The following is a 22,609-nucleotide window of genomic DNA, read 5'->3' on the forward strand; positions in this document are numbered from 1 at the left end:
TTCTGTAAAAGACATTTGCTTATGAGAGTGTATCTTTGGTACTACTTTCCTTTAAAGACTCACCAAAAAGTATTGATAGTTTTTTGTGAATTTCATTTTTTAAAGAGAACCGAGTAAATACAATAAGCTAAGATATATTAGAAACATCTGTAGTTGAATTCAACTCTATAGAAAACCTCCCACACAGTATAATTTGCTCTAATCCTTGTTTCTTCAACTTCTTAGTAGTGATTTCTTGTCTTTTTCTAACAGTGTTTCGTTGCCATATTTTTCATGTATTAATTCAGCTATTTTTATCATAAGAAAAAAAAGAAATGTTTTCCCAGTGACATGGAAGTTGGCCTTGGAAAGACTCTTGTAAATATTTATCACTACATGTACTTGAAATAATATTTATTTTTAAGCTTTAATAAGTTTTGATTAAGTTTCAGTGACTTGAAAAATATTGTTGAGAAAAACGTAGAGATGTGTCTTCAAATTCTGGATTCTTAGAACATCTTACAAATAGTCACCAACATAAAAAGTATAACATTGGCCTAGGGCAAGGTCAGGGCATATAAATTCACAGTTCAGATAGGTGGGTTTTGATAATTTAGAAATCTTTTGGCCCTCTTTCATATCTGATTGCTTTGCCATTGTTTTTACTTCACAGTATTGTTGATAATGAGCTCATGTGAGAAGTGTTAGCTCTGCCATCTTCTTGTTTGTTTGCTTGCACTAGTCAAACTGGTTTCTTTGAAACGATCTTTTAATCTTATTTTTGTGAGAGATGGTTTAGTTAAAATTAGATAATATCTCTTACATAAATTTTAAATTAAATGTCCACTTAACCTAGACATGCACACACATAGTACATGGAATCTAATGAATGATGAGGTTTCCACTGGTCAGAAGTTAATGAATGAATGAGGATTCCACTGTTAGCCCCTCCATGTTGTCTCACATGGGATGAGTAACATATGGACTGCCAGATAAATGGAGTGAAGGAGGGAGGCGGCAGCGTCAACCCATACATTAAGTGTTTCTTCCTATTGGAGTATCTTGTGTGTGTGCCCCACTTTGAAGGGTACTCTTCTACAGAAGCAAGAACTCTGGATCAAGTTAAGGTGCAGTGTTCTGAGTAAGCCTGTACTGGTAAAGGAGTACACTGGGAATTATTCGATATGTGTGGCATAACAAAGGGGCCATACGAGAGATCAAAAAGAGGAATATTCTAGAATTCTTCATTAACTAAATTTATTTTCAGTGAAGCATGGATGCATCATTTTATTAAATAACCTTTGGCGGCCTTTGTTTAGATAATTTTTTTCTCTACAGGTGAGTTTAATGTTATAAAATTTTAAATCTTGAAGTATCATTGGATTTCTGCAATAAAATCTTCAGTCTTGAGTATGTGTGTGTATTTAATAAATATTAATATTGTTTTTTCTAGTATTTATATAGGTAGTCCTTTTTTAACTGTAATTTTTATGAAGTTTTGTCAGTTTTGCTAGATTAGTTTTCAGGGAGATGCTAATCTTTTTCTGTAATTGGAAACATTTTACATAGCAGTGGAAATATATATTTTTTTAAGTTTTAAATAACTCACTGCTTTTTTCCCAATGTTCTAAATTTTTTTTTAGTTTTAAACTTTATCATACATACACAAAAAAGCTTAATACCTGCAAGCTTATCCACATCAAAATAAGACAAAATAAAACAAATAAAACTCTACTAATACCTTTGAAGCCCCCTGTGTGTGCATTTCTCTTCTGAGGGATAAATCCTAGCTTATTTTCTATGTGATAATTATCATCTGGCTTTTCTTTGTGGTTTTACCTCATACTTGTCTATTGCTTAAAAAATATTTAATTTTTTACTTATTATCTGCCTATAAATGGAGTCATAATGTATTCTGAAATGATTTAACATTTTGTTGTTGGCTATTTGTATTGATCTATGTTAGTTAATTAATTTTCACTACTATATAGTATTTCATTGTGTGAATATGCCACAGTGTTTTTATTCATACTATCATTTGTGAATATTTGAGTTGTTTCCAGTTTTTTCTAGGGTGTATGCCTAAGAGTATAATTGCTACATCACAAGGTATTCTTTCTCTTCTTTTCTCTGCATATTACATACATTAATGTTTTTGTTTCCCTCTAGTGATTTGGAAAGTAATGATCTTGACTTTTTGTTGTTAAACACTTGTAAAAAGCTAGAAACACTCCCAAGAACATATTTCCCTTAATATGAACTATGAGAATAAACCCATTTTGATCACTCTTCCTGTGTAAGTAACACACAGAGTACAGTTTTAATTCTTCTTACTACTACTTCCTTTTTATTTTTCATTTTTGTGGAAAAGTTCTTGAACTGCATATCAGGAGTATCATTTTCAAATTATTTTAATAGTTTTACATTTTTTAAATTAGTTTTATATTTACATGTTATTTTGTAATTACCAATGTGCATTCTCTTTTGTAATATGATAGTTACAATTGAGACTAATATCTGAGTTTAAATAGTTTCTCTGCACATCATTAGTCATCTGTATTGCTATTTAAACATTCCTTAATTTTGATTCATCAAGTAGAGTACTTACTGAGTCTTTACATACCTGAAAATGAATTTATTTTCTTAGTTGAGCAATGTGATTGGGTGGAGATTTCTTGTGAAATAACTTTCTTTCCTCAGAGCTCTGATACTTATTTATTATCTTTGACAATTAATTTTGAAGAGAAGTCAGAGCCTAGCCCAACTGTTCTGTGTAACTTTTCAGGAGTAGGGGTGGTTCTGGGTATTTCTAGGAATTGTCTTTATCTTTGAAGTTTGCATATTTCATCAGGAAATGTCTGAGTGTTTTTCTCTTTTCATTAATTTTTGCCTGGTGATCCTTGTACCCTGACACTCCAGGAACCTTTTTAATATACCCATTAAGCATTTTAGCTAAAGAAATTCTTCTGTTATCTCAATGATACTGCTTCTGTTCCATTTTTTCTGGTCTTTCCTTCAGGGCCACTTCTTTTTTTTTTGCCCCTTTGTTTGACCTCCTGTTTATCATACATGTCTCATTTTTGTCCACCCCATTGTTTTCATTCTTTTCCCCTCTGTGAGGAGCCGTTTCTCAAGCATGCCCTCTGCATTACTGAGGTGATCTTCTACATCGTCAAATCTACTTTTTCATGCCCCTCTTTGCGGGGATAATCCTGGGCAAAGAAATGTCATTACCTTTCTTGTTTGTATGTCACCATATTTGATTTTGTGCTGGGCTGTTTCATCTTGAAATTTCATGTACACCATGTCCGTAGAGGTCCCATTACCTGATGATGCCAGTCTTTCCATTCTGATGCTTCTGATAGGTGCCCACACCCCTGGGTCTTTGAGTTCATTTTGACAAATAAGCTATAAGGTGAAGCTTAAAGGACTTTGCTTCTTTCAACAACCACTGAGTTCAACCCAACTTTCTACATTTTTTTTTTCTTAAATAATTGTCACTCTCTGGATCCTATTATCAGGCACACCCTCACATTTTATTGATCCTTAGTGGCTAAGGGAAATCCAAACTGAATTTGCCTTTTTATGAGTTTTGGCTTAAGATCTCTGTTTTCCACTAGACCATGTTACTCTCTCAAGAATTGTTTTGCAAGTTAGTCTTGTAAATCCTTGAAGTTGCTTTTAATGAACCAGAATTTCTGAAAGTTTTCTAACTTAGAAATTATGCAGTATCCCTCTATTTTTACTCTTCAAAGTCCCTTGCAATTGGATTTAAGGGACGAGATGAATATGCGTTCCTTGAACTGCCATCTTTTCTTAAGACATTTCAAGAAGTTTTTATACATATTTTTAATTTCTAAGAATTCTACCAAAATATTTACAAATAAAGTTATGAGATACTTGGGAATTGCTTTAAAAGTGTTATGAAGATAGTTAATTGTGCTATAGATGAAGCAAGATTGACCATGAATTTTGATATCTGCTGATGGGTTGTACTAGTTTCTCTACTTTTACATAAAATTATTTTTAATTTTCCAAGGGTTTAATTTCTTTCTTAGAAAAAAATGTCTTTGAATTGATTGCAGTTAGGGAATATACCCTATACAATATTTAATCTTAAATTTATTTTGGTTTCCTGTGTGAATTGATATATAATCAATTTTTTAATTTCTATGGAGATTTGAAAAGGAAATCATTGTATGTCTAATAAATCAGTCTTATTGGTGATTATATTTAAATCTTCTGTAAACTAATTTACGTTTTGTGTGCTTAATCTGTCAGATACTGCAAGAGGTTAAATTTTTCCACATTCATAATAAAACTGACTATATTATTTGATGCTATTTTGAATGGACTCTTTTCCTCTCATTTTATTGGTCACATGTATTAAGCTTTTTAATTGAATAGTGCCATTTAAAATAATTCCAATATTATATGCTAAGTGTTCATATTTGCTTTTGTCTTCTAAATCTGTCACCTATGGCCTAGAATCCACCACAAAATAAATTAGTGCCAAGTTGAAAAAAAAGAAGATATAACTCATGCCACCTGATTCTGTACGTAATGTTGAACTAAGGAACCTAGTTTTCTGTGTTGCCTGATGAGGGAGTGACTGCCATCTGGATTCCAGTATTTTACCAGTCTTGAGTTAAATCGGTCATTTACTAGACAGATTACTGAAAGAGCTCTGTAAATACCTGTTTGATTAATATAGTAACTATTCATAGCAATATAATTGGCTTTGAGAAGAAAGAGAAATGTGTAGTCTAGCATTTGTAATTTAATAAGTGAACACCGTGTATCTGTCAGTGTGTAAGCTCAGGGTTATGATAGAGAATTAAATCTGAAGACCTATACTTTGAAACATAACTTTGTATTTTAGCTCCTTCCTCTTGTCTATTAATACCTTTTAGTTTTTAGAAGTATAGCTCTTTGAAAAACAAAAAAAAAGACTTTTTTATTGAGAGGGACAAGAGATCAGAACTGGGTGCCAGTACCTCAGCTGAACTAAGAAAGGTTGAGTCTCAGTTGGAAATATTTAATCATGAATGAGAACAAGCACTGACCCTCAAGCCAGGGAAATAAAAATTTCAAAAATTGTAACAATTTGCCTAAACCATAAATTTCTGTGGATTGGAATTATGTAAAGAATCTGTTTGGAGGAATAGGGTTAGAATGTGCCATGGGACCAGAAGTCGTATATTTAAAAAATCTTATGAAAATTTGAATTATGAAGGGCTTTATGTATATAATATATACTATTTACCATGAGTATCTGGTGCTTGTGGTGTTGTCAGTCACTCCATCTTGCTTATGCTCCATTTTGGGTGTTCCAGGAGGGAAAAGATAATATTTATGGTTTTTCTTTACTAGTAGTGTTGTCTTCTCCCCCAGCTGTAATAAAAAACACAAATTTTAAATCTACTGTACTCAGTTATGCATACCAAATTTATAAAGAGCATCTTAAACATGCTGTTAGTATAAGGTTTTGATTTTAAAATTCTACATCATTGTTATTTTGATTATATTTAAATAAAAATTATTTAATAAAAATTAATTATCTTTAGCTTGTTTTTAACGGTTCCACAGTGAGTTCAATTCTGAAAGACCATACTCTCTAAAATAGCTCTATTAGTACTGTTGCCTGAGTTATTTCATGTGATGTAGATAATTCCTCATTTGCCGAGAATGTCACAATTTTTGAGCAGCTATTTATGCCCAAATTTATATATACTCTTCTTTTTATGATATCTGCATTAGAAATTCAGAGAGAATAGGCTTGATTTATTACCCATTTCAGTCCATCATGAGTCTATAATGGAGAGAGACTGTCTCTTTTTAATCATGTTGTTTTGTTTTGTTTTACGTTTTTAGACTGTAAATTCTATCTGCTGGGTCAGGGTGAAATGTATGCAGCTGCATACTGTCCTTAATGCTCAAGGGTTATATCTCTGCATACGTCTCTGCTTTTGTATCTCCAAGAGTAAAGTGTTGGATTCGTTACCTATCAAGCTGCCAGCTAGGAAAGAGTTCCTTGCTCAAATTAAGCTTATATGGAGAACTTAGAAGGAATGGAAAGCGACAGTTTAATTCCTTTCTGGTCTCAAAGATGTGAATTATTGTGCCTTGTAAAGCTGGATGGGGAAAATGAGGAATGGTGATGACTTCCCATGTCATTAGTTTTTCTATTTGTAAATGTATAACTTGCATTCATCCCACCTTGAAAGTTAAGGTTTAGTACTAAAAAGAAAATAATACTTCTGAGATCACCATATGCGTTCATTGATTCACTCCTCCCTCATGTCAGCTGTCTGTAACTATAAAAGCAAAGGGGTGGGTAGCTGCAGGACTCTTTTTTTTTTAATATCTTTATTGGAGTGTAATTGCTTTACAATGGTGTGTTAGTTTCTGCTCTATAACAAACTGAATCAGCTATATGTGTACATTTATCCCCATATCTCCTCCCTCTTGCGTCTCCCTCCCTCCCTTATTTCACTCTGTATGACAGATTCTAGGTCCATCCTCCTCACTACAAATAACTCAATTTCGTTTCTTTTTATGGCTGAGTAATATTCAATTGTATATATGTGCCACATCTTCTTTATCCATTCATCTGTTGATGGGCACTTAGGTTGCTTCCATGTCCTGACTATTCTAAATAGAGCTGCAATGAGCACTGTGGTACATGACTCTTTGAATTATGGCTTTCTCAGGGTATATGCCCAGTAGTGGGATTGCTGGGGCATATGGTAGTTCTACTTTTAGTTTTTTAAGGAACCTTCATACTGTTCTCCATAGTGGCTGTATCAATTTAGATTCCCACCAGGAGTGCAAGAGGGTTCCCTTTTCTCCACACCGTTTCCAGTATTTATTGTTTGTAGATTTTTTTTTTTACATCTTTATTGGAGTATAATTGCTTTACAATGGTGTGTTAGTTTCTGCTTTATAACAAAGTGAATCAGTTATACATATACATATGTTCCCATATCTCTTCCCTCTTGCGTCTCCCTCCCTCCCACCCTCCCTATCCCACCCCTCTAGGTGGTCACAAAGCACCCAGCTGATCTCCCTGTGCCATGTGGCTGCTTCCCACTAGCTATCTATTTTACATTTGGTAGTGTATATATGTCCATGCCACTCTCTTGCTTTGTCACAGCTTACCCTTCCCCCTCCCCATATCCTCAAGTCCATTCTCTAGTAGGTCTGTGTCTTTATTCCTGTCTTACCCCTAGGTTCTTCATGATATATTTTTTCTTAAATTCCATAAATATATGTTAGCATACGGTATTGGTCTTTCTCTTTCTGACTTACTTCACTCTGTATGACAGACTCTAGGTCCATCCACCTCATTACAAATAGCTTAATTTCATTTCTTTTTATGGCTGAGTAATATTCCATTGTATATATGTGACACATCTTCTTTATCCATTCATCTGATGATGGACACTTAGGTTATTTCCATCTCCGGGCTCTTGTAAATAGAGCTGCAATGAACATTGTGGTACATGACTCTTTTTGAATTATGGTTTTCTCAGGGTATATGCCCAGTAGTGGGATTGCTATTTGTAGTTTTTTAAGGAACCTCCATACTGTTCTCCATAGTGGCTGTACCAATTCACATTCCCACCAGCAGTGCAAGAGTGTTCCCTTTTCTCCACACCCTCTCCAGCATTTATTGTTTCTAGATTTTTGGATGATGGCCATTCTGACTGGTGTGAGATGATATCTCATTGTAGTTTTGATTTGCATTTCTCTAATGATTAATGATGTTGAGCATTCTTTCATGTGTTTGTCGGCAGTCTGTATATCTTCTTGGGAGAAATGTCTATTTAGGTCTTCTGCCCATTTTTGGATTGGGTTGTTTGTTTTTTTGTTATTGAGCTGCATGAGCTGCTTATAAATTTTGGAGATTAATCCTTTGTCAGTTGCTTCATTTGCAAATATTTTCTCGATGCTGAGGGTTGTCTTTTGGTCTTGTTTATGGTTTCTTTTGCTGTGTAAAAGCTTTGAAGTTTCATTAGGTCCCATTTGTTTATTTTTGTTTTTATTTCCATTTCTCTAGGACGTGGGTCAAAAAGGATCTTGCTGTGATTTATGTCATAGAGTGTTCTGCTTATGTTTTCCTCTAAGAGTTTGATAGTTTCTGGCCTTACATTTAGGTCTTTAATCCATTTTGAGCTTATTTTTGTGTATGGTGTTAGGGAATGATCTAATCTCATACTTTTACATGTCCCTGTCCAGTTTTCCCAGCACCACTTATTGAAGAGGCTGTCCTTTCTCCACTGTACATTCCTGCCTCCTTTATCAAAGACAAGGTGACCATATGTGTATGGGTTTATCTCTGGGCTTTCTATCCTGTTCCATTGATCTATATTTCTGTTTTTGTGGCAGTATCATACTGTCTTGATTACTGTAGCTTTGTAGTATAGTCTGAAGTCCAGGAGCCTGATTCCTCCAGCTCCCTTTTTCTTTCTCAAGATTCCTTTGGCTGTTTGGGGTCTGTTGTGTTTCCATACAGATTGTGAAGTTTTTTGTTCTAGTTCTGTGAAAAATGCCATTGGTAGTTTGATAGGGATTGCATTGAATCTGCAGATTGTTTTGGGTAGTGTACTCATTTTCACAATATTGATTCTTCTGATCCAGGAACAGGGTATATTTCTCCATCTGTTTGTATCATCTTTAATTTCTGTCATCAGTGTCTTATAGTTTTCTGCATACAGGTCTTTTTTCTCCTTAGGTAGATTTATTCCTAGGTATTTTATTCTTTTTGATGCAACGGTAAATGGGAGTGTTTACTTAATTTCTCTTTCAGATTTTTCATCATTAGTGTATAGGAATTCAAGAGATTTCTGTGCATTAATTTCTTATTCTGCTACTTTTCAAATTCATTGATTAGCTCTAGTAGTTTTCTGGCAGCATCTTTAGGATTCTCTATGTATAGTATCATGTCATGTACAAACAGTGACAGTTTTACTTCTTCTTTTCCAGTTAAGATTCCTTTTATTTCTTTTCCTGCTCTGATTGCTGTGGCTAAAACTTCCAAAACACTATTGTTTAATAGTGGTGACACTGGGCAACCTTGTCTTCTCCCTGATTTTAGTGGAAACGGTTTCAGTTTTTCACCATTGAGAATGATGTTGGCTCTGGGTTTGTCATATATGACCTTTATTATGTTGAGGTAAGTTCCCTCTATGCCTATTTTCTGGAGGGTTTTTATCATAAATGGGTGTTGAATTTTGTCAGAAGCTTTTTCTGCATCTATTGAGATGATCATATGGTTTTTCTCCTTCAATTTGTTTTTATGGGTTATCACATTGATTGAGTTGCATATTTTTAAGAATCCTTGCATTCCTGGGGTAAATCCCAGTTGATGATGGTGTATGATCCTTTTAATGTGCTGTTGGATTCTGTTTGCTAGTATTTTGTTGAGGATTTTTGAATCTGTGTTCATCAGTGATATTGGCCTGTAGTTTTCTTTTTTTGTGACATCTTTGTCTGGTTTTGGTATCAGGGTGATGGTGACCTCATAGAATGAGTTTGGGAGTGTTCCTCCCTCTGCTATATTTTGGAAGAGTTGGAGAAGGATAGCTCTTAGCTCTTCTCTAAATGTTTGGTAGAATTCACCTGTGAAGCCATCTGGTCCTGGGCATTTGTTTGTTGGAAGAATTTTAATCACAGTTTCAATTTCAGTGCTTGTGATTGGTCTGTTTATATTTTCTATTTCTTCCTGGTTCAGTCTCGGAAGTTTGTGCTTTTCTAAGAATTTGCCCATTTCTTCCAGCTTGTCCATTTTATTGGCAGAGAGTTGCTTGTAGTAATCTCTCATGATCCTTTGTGTTTCTGGAGTGTCAGTTGTTACTTCTCCCTTTTCATTTTTAATTCTATTGACTTGAGTCTTCTTCCTTTTTTTCTAGATGAGTCTGGTCATGGTTTATCAATTTTGTTTATCTTCTCAAAGAACCAGCTTTTAGTTTTATTAATCTTTGCTATTGTTTTCTTCATTTCTTTTTCTGATCTCATCTTTATGATTCTTTCCTTCTGTGAACTTTGGGGTTTTTTTGTTCTTCTTTCTGTATTTGCTTTAGGTGTAAGGTTGTTTGTTTATTTGTTTGTTTGAGATGTTTCTTTTTTCTTGAGGTAGGATTGTATTGTTATAAATTTCCCTCTTAGACCATCTTTTGCTGCATCCCATAGGTTTTGGGTTGTCATGTTTTCATTGTCATTTGTTTCTAGGTAGTTTTTGATTTTCTCTTTGAATTCTTCAGTGATCTCTTGGTTATTTAGTAGTGTATTGTTTAGCCACCATGTGTTTGTCTTTTTCACAGATATTTTCCTGTAATTGCTATCTAGTCTCATAGCGTTGTGGTCGGAACAGATACTTGATACGATATCAATTTTCTTAATTTACCAAGGCTTGATTTGTGATCTGAGATAAGATATTTCCTGGAAAATGTTCCATGAGCACTTGAGAAGAAAGTATATTCTGTTGTTTTTGGATGGAGTGTCCTATTAATATCAGTTAAGTCCATCTTGTTTTATGTTTCATTTAAAGCTTGTGTTTCCTTATTTATTTTCACTTTGGGTGATTTGTCCATTGGTGCAAGTGGGGTGTTAAAGTCCCCTAGTATGATTGTGTTACTGTCGATTTCCCCCTTTATGGCTGTTAGCATTTTCCTTATGTATTGAGGTGCTCCTATGTTGGGTGCATAAATATTTACAATTGTTATATCTTCTTCTTGGATCGATCCCTTGATCATTATGTAGTGTCCTTCTTTGTCTCTTGTAATAGTCTTTGTTTTAAAGTCTGTTTTGTCTGATATGAGAATTGCTACTCCAGCTTTCTTTTGATTTCCATTTGCATGGAATATGTTTTTCCATCGCCTCACTTTCAGTCTGTATGTGTCCCTAGGTCTTAGGTGGGTCTCTTGTAGACTGCATATATATGGGTCTTGTTTTTGTATCCATTCAGCCAGTCTCTGTCTTTTGGTGGGAGCATTTAATCCATTTACATTTAAGGTAATTATCGATATGTATGTTCCTATTACCATTTTCATAATTGTTTTGGGTTTGTTTTTGTAGGTCTTTTCCTTCTCTTGTGTTTCCTGCCTAGAGAAGTTCGTTGAGCGTTTGTTGTATAGCTGGTTTGGTGGTGCTGAATTCTGTTAGCTTTTCCTTTCTGTAAAGGGTTTAATTTCTATGTTGAATCTGAATGAGATCCTTGCTGGGTAGAGTAATCTTGGTTGTAGGTTTTTCCATTTCATCATTTTAAATATGTCCTGCCACACCCTTCTGGCTTGCAGAGTTTCTGCTGAGAAATCAGCTGTAAACCTTATGGGGATTCCCTTGTATGTTATTTGTTGCTTTTCCCTTGCTGCTTTTAATATTTGTTCTTTGTATTTAATTTTTGATAATTTGATTAATATGTGTCTTGGCATGTTTCTCCTTGGATTTATCCTGTATGGAATCTCTGCCCTTCCTGGACTTGATTGACTACTTCTTTCCCATATTAGGGAAGTTTTCAGCTATAATCTCTTCAAATATTTTCTCAGTCCCTTTCTTTTTCTCTTCTTCTGGGACCCCTATAATTCGAATGTTCGTGCATTTAATGTTGTCCCAGAGGCCTCTAAGACTGTCCTCAATTCTTCTCATTCTTTTTTCTTCATTCTGCTCTGTGGTAGTTATTTCCACTATTTTATCTTCCAGGTCACTTATCCGTTCTTCTGCCTCAGTTATTCTGCTATTGATTCCCTCTAGTGAATTTTTAATTTCTTTTATTGTGTTGTTCATCATTGTTTAGTTCACTCTTTAGTTCTTCTAGGTCCTTGTTAAACGTTTCTTGTATTTTCTCCATTCTGTTTCAAAGATTTTGGATCATCTTTACTGTCATTACTGTGAAATCTTTTTCAGGTAGACTGCCTATTTCCTCTTCATTTGTTAGGTCTGGTGTGTTTTTATCTTGCTCCTTCATCTGCTGTGTATTTCTCTGTCTTCTCATTTTGCTTAACTTACTGTGTTTGGGGTCTCCTTTTTGTCGGCTGCAGGTTCATAGTTCCCATTGTTTTTGGTGTCTGCCCCCAGTGGCTAAGGTTGGTTCAGTGGGTTGTGTAGGCTTCCTGGTGGAGGGGACTGATGCCTGTGTTCTGGTTGATGAGGCTGGATCTTGTCTTTCTTGTGGGCACGACCACGTTTGGTGGTGTGTTTTGTGGTGTCTGTGAACTTATGATTTTAGGCAGCCTCTCTGCTAATGCGTGGGGTTGTATGCCTGTCTTGCTAGTTGTTCGGTATGGGGTGTCCAGCACTATAGCCTGCTGGCCGTTGAGTGGAGCTGGTTCTTAGTGTTGAGATGGAGATCTGTGGAAGATCTTTCGCCGTTTGATATTACATGGGGCCGGGAGGTCTCTGGTGGTCCAATGTCCTGAACTTGGCTCTCCCACCTTGGAGGCTCAGGCCTGACACCCGGCTGGAATACCAAGAGCATGTCAGCCACACGGCTTGGAAGAAAAGGGAGGAAAAAAAAGAAAGATAGAAAAAAATAAAATAAAGTTATTAAAATAAAAATTAAAAATATTATTAAAAAGTAATAAAAAATAAAAGAAAAAGAGAGAAAGAAGAGAGCAATGAAATCAGTAAACAAATCTATCAGTGATAATAAGCTCTAAATACTAAACTAAGATAAAGATAAAACCAGAAACAAATTAGATGCAGAAAGCAAACCCCAAGTCTACAGTTGCTCCCATAGTCCACTGTCTCAATTTTGGGATGATTCGTTGTTATTCAGGTATTCCACAGATGCAGGGTACATCACGTTGATTGTGGAGCTTTAATCCGCTGCTCTTGAGGCTGCTGAGAGAGATTTCCCTTTCTCTTCTTTGTTCGCACAGCTCCTGAGGTTAAGCTTTGGATTTGGCCCTGCCTTTGCGTGTAGGTCACGGGAGGGCATCTGTTCTTCGCTCAGACAGGACAGGGTTAAAGGAGCAGCTGATTCGGGGGCTCTGGCTCACTCACGCCGAGTGGGAGGGAGGGGTACGGATGCGGGGCAAGCCTGCGGAGGCAGAGGCCAGCATAGCGTTGCAATAGCCTGAGGCGCGCCGTGTGTTCTCCTGGGGAAGTTGTCCCTGGACCACGGGACCCTGGCAGTGGTGGGCTGCACAGGCTCCCGGGAGGGGAGGTGTGGATAGTGACCCGTGCTTGCTCACAGGCGTCTTGGTGGCTGCAGCAGCAGCCTTAGTGTCTCATGCCCGTCTCTGGTGTCCACGCTGATAGCCACAGCTCGTGTTGTCTCTGGAGCTCGTTTAGGTGGTGCTGTGAATCCCCTCTCCTCTCACACCCCGAAACAATGGTCAGTTTCCTTTTAGGCAGTTCCAGACTATTTCCTGAACTCTCTCCCTGCTAGCTGTGGCACACTAGCCCCCTTCAGGCTGTGTTCACGCAGCCTACCCCAGTCCTCTCCCTGGGGTCTGACCTCTGAAGCCTGTGCCTCAGCTCTCAGCCTCCACCCGCCCCGGTGGGTGAGCAGACAAGCCTCTCGGGCTGGTGAGTGCTGGCCAGCATCAGTCCTCTGTGCAGGAATCTCTCTGCTTTGCCCTCTGCATTCCGTTGCTGCGCTCTCCTCTGTGGCTCCAAAGCTTCCCTCCTGCCCACCCCTGTCTCCACCAGTGAAGGGGCTTCCTAGTGTGTGGAAACTTTTCCTCTTTCACGGCTCCCTCCCCGAGGTGCAGGTCCGTCCCTATTCTTTTGTCTCTGTTTTTTTCTTTTGTCTTTTGCACTACCCAGGTACGTGGGGATTTTCTTTCCTTTTGGGAACTATGAGGTCTTCTGCCAGCATTCAGTAGGTGTTCTGTAGGAGCTATTCCACATGTAGATGTATTTTTGATGTATTTGTGGGGAGGAAAGTGATTTCCACATCTTATGCCTCCACCATCTTTAGGCCCTCCCTCTGTAGGACTTTTAAAACAGTGACTAATGGACTTAGTACCTGCCTGGATCAGGAATGATGGAAGGATTGATCTATAAAATGATCACATTTAGAACTTTACTCTGGTATTAATTAAGTTCTTATGAAGTGTAGTAACAAGTTCATTAGTTACAGTGTTGTGTTTGACATGGATTTGATCAATTGTTTCTCTATTTAAAAATCTTTCTTGTGGGAATCTTATTGTAAATTTGGAATTTAATTCTAGTTAATATTAAGAAGATTGACCATTCCCTGTAACGGTGATCCAGTGGGGAATACAGGAACTATCTTATAAATTGATCAAAATGTATTGGGCACATCAGTTTTGGGTGAGAATTTGGCCATATTGCTGTTTAAAGTTGATAATACCATTTCCAGTGTCTATTGAGAGAAAAATATTTAAACAAGTGCTGAGATTAATCCTATTCCTGCATGACTTGTAATAGCAAAAAGCAAAACTGAACATAGCTAGTTACAGCACTAGAGATCTCGTTAAATTATGATATATCAGTAGGACCATATATTATACAGCCATTAAAAAAGACTGATGTAGGGACTTCCCTGGTGGTCCAGTGGTTAAGACTCCGCACTCCCAGTGCAGGGGGCCCGGGTTTGATCCCTGGTCGGGAACCAGATCCTGCATGCCACAACTAAGACCCAGCACAGCCAAATAAATAAAGTTTAAAAAAAAAAAAAAAGACTGAAGTAGTACCGTGTGTATTGACATGCTCAGATCTCTAAAATATGTTGTTAGATAGAAACATGCACAGAAAATATACAGAAAGCACATGAACCTGTGGTTATCTGTGATGAGTGAGATGTGGAGGCCATGGTGTCTTCTCATTTTCACGTGTTTTTTTTTTTTTTAAATAAATTTATTTTTTTTTGTCTGTGTTGGGTCTTCGTTGCTGCACACGGGCTTTCTCTAGTTGTGGCAAGCGGGGCCTACTCTTCATTGCAATGTGCGGGCTTCTCATTGGGGTGGCTTCTCTTGTTGCGGAGCTCAGGCTCTAGGTGCACAGGCTTCAGTAGTTGCGGCACGCGGGCTCACTAGCTGTGGCTCACGGGTTCTAGAGCGCAGGCTCAGTAGTTGTGGCACACGGTCTTAGTTGCTCCACAGCGTGTGGGATCTTCCAGGACCAGGGCTTGAACCTGTGTCCTCTGCATTGGCAGGCGGATTCTCAACCACTGTCCCACCAGAGAAGCCCCTTCATGTGATTTTTACAGTGACCATGTATAATTTTTTTAATCAGTAAATAAAATGTACTGTTGTTCATCTACATGTAGTTATCCTTTGATATTCTTTAGTTTTACATTTTTATTTGAGCAGTGGTGTGGTCTTTTCTGAAAATTTAAAAACACTTTTAGAACCATTACAGTGAGTTTGTCTTCAGTATTACTGCTGAAGTGACTGTCCCACTAATATGAGGCTTGTGGTATCTTGTTATTATTACTTTAAATTTAGGGCCTCTAGAAAAGGAAAACAGATATATGTGGTGGGAGTTAAAAAAAAAGATGTAAATCTATTTTAAATCTCTGCTGTACTGTTTTTCTATTTCAGTTACCTAGAAAAGTACGAGAAAGTTCATCATTTTGGGGAGGATGATGATGAGGTACCACCAGGCAATCCCAAACCACAGCTTCCTATTGGTGCAATTCCATCTTCCTACAATTACCAGCAACACAGTGTGTCAGGTAAATATCACTGGAAATAAACAGGGCATAGTTCCACAGTTTTGAATTAGGAAAATAGACATCATCCAATGAATTGAATTGAACTAATTGGTATGAGGGCTCTTTCTGTCGTAGCCTGCATATAAGATTTTTAGTTGCAGGAATTTAGAGTTACAAATATACCTGTATTTTCAAGTGAAGTTTTAAAATTATTTCTTTGTCTAAAGATTAGTTTAACCTGAATAGTTACTAAAATGAGGAGAGGAAGGTCCTGTTAGGATTAGGGAAGCCAAAGGAGTACTCATAGCATCTACTAGATTTTCTACAATTCCTGTAATTTCCAGCACCAGAATTTCTCAGAAATGTTTCTTACTATTCAACTATTTTCCTGCCATGGTACCAGGGATTTAAGATTCTTTTCATTCATGTCATTCTTGTAATGGTTATAGAGGAATCTGCAGCTAAAAAGAACAGGACTCAAGTTGGAAATAATCAGGTTGAGAGTCTAATAAAGAGGTTCTTGAGACAGAATAGATGGGAGTTCCATTGTCTGTGGCTCGGGGGGTTGAGACGGTGATGCTTAGGAAGAGAGCTCTGAAGAGGTAAGCATCTCTTTTCTTTAATCACCAACATTTGGCCTGAAAAAGAGGAGATACATCTTTCTCAAGGGTATGTTCTTTATAAAATATACAATTATCTAGATCTTTATTATTCTTCATTGGTACTAATACCAATCTCTTAGGTAATCCTTAGTTTTAAGCGCCCTCGTTTGTGCCAGTATCACTGATTTAAATTTTCCATTATCTATTTTCAGTGTCTTTCATGTTGAATTTGACTCTGTTTCTTCCCCAATCAGCTGAGGAAACAGAATCTCCTAGAATCTGTGATCTCCGTTAGAAGAGGCTTTCATCTGATGCTTTTGTATAATTGGGGCTTGGGAGGGATGGTGGCGGTGGTGACTGCAAACCAAATCTAGCTTTATCTTTAATGAGAAGTTATTACTTCAAGAACTACTGTTAAAAGGGAACATTTTAAGTCACCATGTAGAAGATCTTACTAATAGCTTAAGCTGATTAAATAAAATGGGGTGACTTGTTAGGTGATATGCTTCCTGTTTTTAAAAAGAGCTAATGACCATTATCTAATTCAAGGATGTTATAGAGGGTATTCCTACATTGAATGAGACCTTGTACTAAATTAAGACCATCTTGTAACTGTGTTGTTCCTATATTTCATCAACAGCAGAACTGTCCATTCTTGTAGCTTAAATAGAGTTTGGTGTCTATTCCAGCTTCTCAAACTGACCCATTTCTACATTAGATCTTGTTTATTTTTGTTTATTATTTATTTATTTATTTATTTATTTTTGCGGTACGCGGGCCTCACTGTTGTGGCCTCTCCCGTTGCGGAGCACAGGCTCCGGACGCACAGGTTCAGCAGCCGTGGCTCACGGGCCCAGCCGCTCCGCGGCATGTGGGATCTTCCCGGACCAGGGCACGAACCCGTGTCCCCTGCATCGGCAGGCGGACTCTCAACCACTGCGCCACCAGGGAAGCCCTAGATCTTGTTTAAAATGAAATTTTTTCTCGATCTGTTTTTTTTTTTTTGCCCCCCTCCCCTAATTAAACATGATTTACTTCAAGAAAAAAGATATTTCTGGCATTTCAAAAGCCTAATGAAAGTCATTGATAGAGCTACACAATTTTTAAGGGAATGACAATTTCTTAATCTGGTGTTACAATAACTCCTTTCTGATATGCTGTCGTATGTCTGTCTTTTCTTTTTTTTTTAAGGAGAATCTGGGTAATTATGTAACATATGTAACATGTTTGACAAAATCAGGATTGGGGACTCATGAAAGGAAAAAAAAACTAGGACTTGCTGGGGAACATCAGACTACAATATATCTAATTCAAACTGAAAAGAGGTAGTGTTTCAGGGCAGCATTTATGAATTTGAAGGTGCTTTTTATTTTTCTAGAAGGAGCCATAGCAACATTATGACAGTGTTCTAAAAATTAACATGACCATCAATATATAAAACAAATCCTTCACTGATGATTCTTCTCAAATGCCATTAAGGAAATATAGTAAACTTAATAGCTGTCAATATATATGTGTGTGTCTGTGTGTGTGTAAATAAACACCAAAGTAGAATTACATGGTGGTAGATTAAGAGCCTTAGGAAATTTTAATAAGAATGTTTAAAAGATTTGTGTGTACATCTTTGATTACACAACCTTACTCTTCTTATAGGTTTAGATTAATGTATTTGGATAAATGTATTTTATCTAGAGATGCTTATATTGTTGATACTAAGAAAAGGTATTCTAAAACAGTATTTTGAAAGGTAATATAATAAATTGGCATTTAGTATGAAGTGCAATTCTACTCATAATTGTCATGATAGAATATTGTACATTGATAGAATATGGGACCAAATTTTCCTTTAAGGATACTGATGCCTTTTGCCCAGTGACTTGAAGTGGCCAAAAAAGTATTCATAGATTTTGCTTTGAATTTTAGAATTAGTAAACATTGGCATCAAAATATGGTCATTTTATTTGCATAGTTTTTCATACTTTTCCATGCCATAAATACCTAATCTTTTTTTTCCATCTTTATTCTTTCTTGGTATTGATTTGGATACAGTCAGTTCTGCAGAATTGTAGTGTAGATTACTAAGGACTTTTTGTTCATCTTCTCTTACACTTTAAAATTAAAATTAAAAAATTAGTTTCTAAATTAAAATTTTTTTAATTTATTTGCAATATCTTTAGAAAAATTATGAAAGGCAAAATTGGCACATGACAACTCATTGAAATTAATAGAATTTTAGAGCTAACAAGGATTTTAGTGATCATTTAATCCAATTCAATCATTTTGGTCAAAGGAGGCCAAGCACCCTATCCATTCGCATTTTTGTTATGTAAATTTGGGAGAGCTTATACAAGAAGATTTATTATTTTAGTTTTATCAGTTGTATTTGAGCAAAGATTTTCCTTTACATGTCCTATATTCTTACAAACATTTGAACTACAGCAATCGCTGCCAATATCAATGGAAAGAATGTACTGTCTAATATCTTTAATGTAAACAGCACTCCAGGAACAATTCTCCCTTTCCTCTAAACTGAAAACAAAGAGATTACCTCAGATTAAATTAGTTTGTCAGCAGTGATGCGTTTGTATAAACATTGAGTCAAGAATGTTGAAAATTTCCGATCCCATTCACATTATAACATTGTAGCTATTTAATCATACCTCCTTGGGGATGGGAAGGGAGGCTCTTAAACTCTTGTAAGCATTTTCTCATATATTATCATAGGAATCTTTACCAAACCTCATATAATTAGAGGACTTTTCATGATTATCATATTTATTCATTTTATTTTAATTGGAGATGACTTTTGGCAAAGTCATTCACGTAAGGATGTATTGAATTGAGTATATGATGGCATCTGTTATTCTTCAGTAGCAAACAGAACAATTCCAAGATCATATTGAAAGCACATAAAGAAGACTGTGACAGATGTTGAATATAGGTTCCAATTTGTTTTGTATTGAAGAGATTTGCATGAAAATTGTGTGGAATCTAAAAACTTAATTATTGCTGAGACTTGGCATCTCATGATCAATTTCAGTGTGTGGTATAGAAATGTCAAAATCTATTCCTATATTCACAGAAGTTATGTTACATTTTCCCCAGATATTTATGTTATTTATAAGAAATTTTACTTTTCAAGATTATAAAAAATGAACAATATATTATTGTTCAACCTTAAATATTATAAAGAATTGGTGTCTTATTCATTTATAAGTGTATTGTGATACTTCTTATTGGAGAAATTCCTAGAATATTTTAGAATTGAAGAGGTGTCTCCTCAGATACCTACATTGGGAAATGAAGAAGTTTCTTACATGATTTTCTTCTGTGGCATGTTGTGACAATAGATTCCTACTTGCATTCCATTTAGTGACATTTTTTAAAGATTTTTTTTCAAATCCATATTTTTCTGAAATGTTTCATCTAGCAGTTTTCTAACTCTTGTTTGTTGCCTTTTCCCATTAAACTAATTAGATCTTTATGTGAAAAATGTACTAGGGGTATATGTCTCAGGACGTAGCTGCCAAGGCCCTAAACTGCACCAATTAAGAGTCAGTATTTCTAGAAATATAACATTTTCTAATATGTATATATTATGAGTATAAAATATATTAGTGTTCTGTAATCCCATCTTCCCTACCTTCAAAGTTCTAAAAATGTTCTAATTCTCCTACATAAAATCTTAGTTAGGAAAAGATTTGTTAGGACACAAAAGCATGAACTGTAGAGGTAAAAATTTATAAATCACACTTCATCAAAATTAAAACTTCTCTTTGAAGACATTGTTAAGAAAATGAAAAGGCAAACCATTCACTATCTGGGAGAAAATATTTACAAAACAAATATTAGATAAGTGACTCATTCAGAATATTTTAAACTGACAGTATTAAGTGCTGACAAGGGTGTACAGCACCGGGAACTCCCTCATACATCGCTGGTGGAAAAACAGAATGTTACTACCACTTTGGAAAACAGTTTCACAGTTTCTTGCAAAGTTAAACATACACTTTGTATGACCCAGCAATCCAAGAGAAATGAAGAAATATGTCTGCACAAAGTCCTGTATGTGAATGTTTACAGCAACTGTATTCAGAAGTGCCAAAAACTGGACACAGTCCAAATGTCCTTCAATTAGGGAATGGATAAACAAATTATGTTACAGCCATACTATGGCAGTAAAAAGGAACCAACTACTGATACACACATCAAAATGGACACTAACCTCAAAAGCATTTTGCTAAATGAAATAAATCAGACACAAAAAGATATATATTGTGTGATTCTGTTTAATTGGCATTTTGAAATAAAGTAGATCAGTGGTTGTTTATGGATAGAAGAGAGGATCAACTACAAAGGAGCATAAAGAAACTCCTTTGGGGTGATAGAAATACTCTGTATCTCCATTATGGTTGTGGTTAAAAGACTATCAAAACTCATAGAACTGTAGAACTAAAAAGCATGATTTTACTTATGTGGCAACAAATCTGACCTAAACAAGTAATAATCCTCCCAAAATTGGGTAAAGAAGGTAGGCAGTGTGTTTAGAAACATGATATTGTTAAAAATTTGAAAGGAACCAGTCTTTCTGGCTTATAGTATTTAAAAATCGGAATAAGTCCCTTGAAATACAAGAATAAAAAATGTAGATTAGGTAAATTAAAATAAAGATACAATAGTAATTTTGCAATGATATCCAACAGAATATGTACATTTTTTAATATTTTAATACTTTTTGAGGAATGTAATTTTCACTTAAGTTTAGAAAGTTGAACTCTAAACTTCTACTCAGTTTATATTTTATAAAAGAAAACAAGCTTCTGTCCTGTATTCAGAAGATATTAACCATGAAAGGTTTCTAATCCTTGATATACTTAACAGTGTTTTCGTTTTTGTCTTTGTCAGATTATCTGCGTCAAAGTTATGGGCTGTCTATGGACTTCAATTCGCCAAATGATTATAATAAATTGGTGCTTTCACTATTATCTGGACTCCCAAATGAAGTGGACTTTGCTATTAATGTATGCACTCTCCTATCAAATGAAAGCAAACATGTCATGCAACTTGAAAAAGACCCTAAAATCATCACTTTATTGCTTGCTAATGCTGGGGTGTTTGATGACAGTAAGTTTTAGCCTTAATGTTTTGTATAATCATTCTATTAAAGGTGTTGTAGATTTTTTTTAAAGGTTTTTAAGGGGGAAAGTACTTTTTATTAGGCAATATAGTAGCATTCTTTATTTCCTTTTGTTATATTAAATGTATTATTTAAAATAATGAATGTTTGGATTTTTTTAACCCTATATATTTGAATAATAAAAGCCTCACTAGAACTTTTGAAATTAAAATGCTGTATTTTTCTTATAGTAAATGTGGGTTTGTTGATTTGAGAAAATTGTTTGATACAAAATTCTGATAGCGAAAAATAGGACCTGGAAGAAATTGTTTTCTGAAGTTTATTTCTGCTGGTGTGTAGTTATAATTTTTAACTAAACAATTTAGGTCAATGAATTTGAAAATTTGCTGCATAAATAATAAGAATAATCAAATATTTCATATTTTTTTACTCATAGGATTTGCTGTTTGTAGATTTTTATAAATCACGTTCTTTGTTTTCTGTGAAATTATCTCAAATCTGGTTACTTTTCAGACCAAATTGCTCAATTCTTTAATTGAGCAATTTAACTAGCAATCCCTAGTTTAATAGGGATTTAGAAAATATGTTTTGAAATTTTTTCCTGCTATAGTTTTTCTTTTTAAAATATTCTATGTCAGCTGAATGTTATTGACATAAAATTTTTTCTTGCTTCTCAACCCTCCTTCTACCCCAATACCATGTAACTTCTTTTGCCAGAAGTATATTCTATTAATGGATTAAGGTATTGATATATTTTGAAATTATCATATAGGAAACTATATAGAATAGTAGATATAGTCTGAGAATTTCATGTAATATTTCATAGGTCATGAGTATTTTTACGTTTAAACAGTGATGTGTTTGCAAATGAGTTCATTTTTTTGTAATTTGGGTCAGTAGTATAATTTTCAAACATACTTTTATTTGGGATTATCTAAGTAGGATTCCTTTGTTGTTGTTGTTGTTGCTGTTGTTGTTGTTGGCCATGCCGCACAGCTTGTGGGATCTTAGTTAGTTCCCTGACAGGGATTGAACCAGTCCCTCGGCAGTGAGAGCACGGAGTCCTAACCACTGGACCGCCAGGGAATTTCCTAAGTAGGAGTCCTTACAATTTGACATGTACTTATTTTGTATGAAGACATTTTGAAATTAAACAAAAGTGAAAATTAGTTTCTTACCCTGCCAGAAACTATTCTTGGTTACTTGGAGGAGGGACAAAGATTAGCACTTATCAGTTTGTATTGTAACTTCGAAGATCTAAAT

General features: G+C 35.5%; 1 protein-coding gene across 1 annotated transcript in view; it reads left to right on the top strand.

The window, feature by feature from the left end:
* The window catches only part of ARID2 (AT-rich interaction domain 2), a gene marked incomplete at its 5' end in the record, with an annotated part of 162,312 nt that overhangs the window by 73,348 nt on the left and 66,355 nt on the right, over positions 1 to 22,609 (top strand). The window contains 2 exons of the mRNA XM_079715821.1: positions 15,495 to 15,628; positions 21,115 to 21,333. Coding sequence (XP_079571947.1) covers positions 15,495 to 15,628; positions 21,115 to 21,333 — 353 coding nt within the window. The remainder of the gene's footprint in view (positions 1 to 15,494; positions 15,629 to 21,114; positions 21,334 to 22,609) is intronic.

This window comes from Hyperoodon ampullatus (genome assembly GCF_949752795.1).
Source record: "Hyperoodon ampullatus genome assembly, chromosome: 11".
Taxonomy (NCBI): Eukaryota; Metazoa; Chordata; class Mammalia; order Artiodactyla; family Ziphiidae; genus Hyperoodon; species Hyperoodon ampullatus.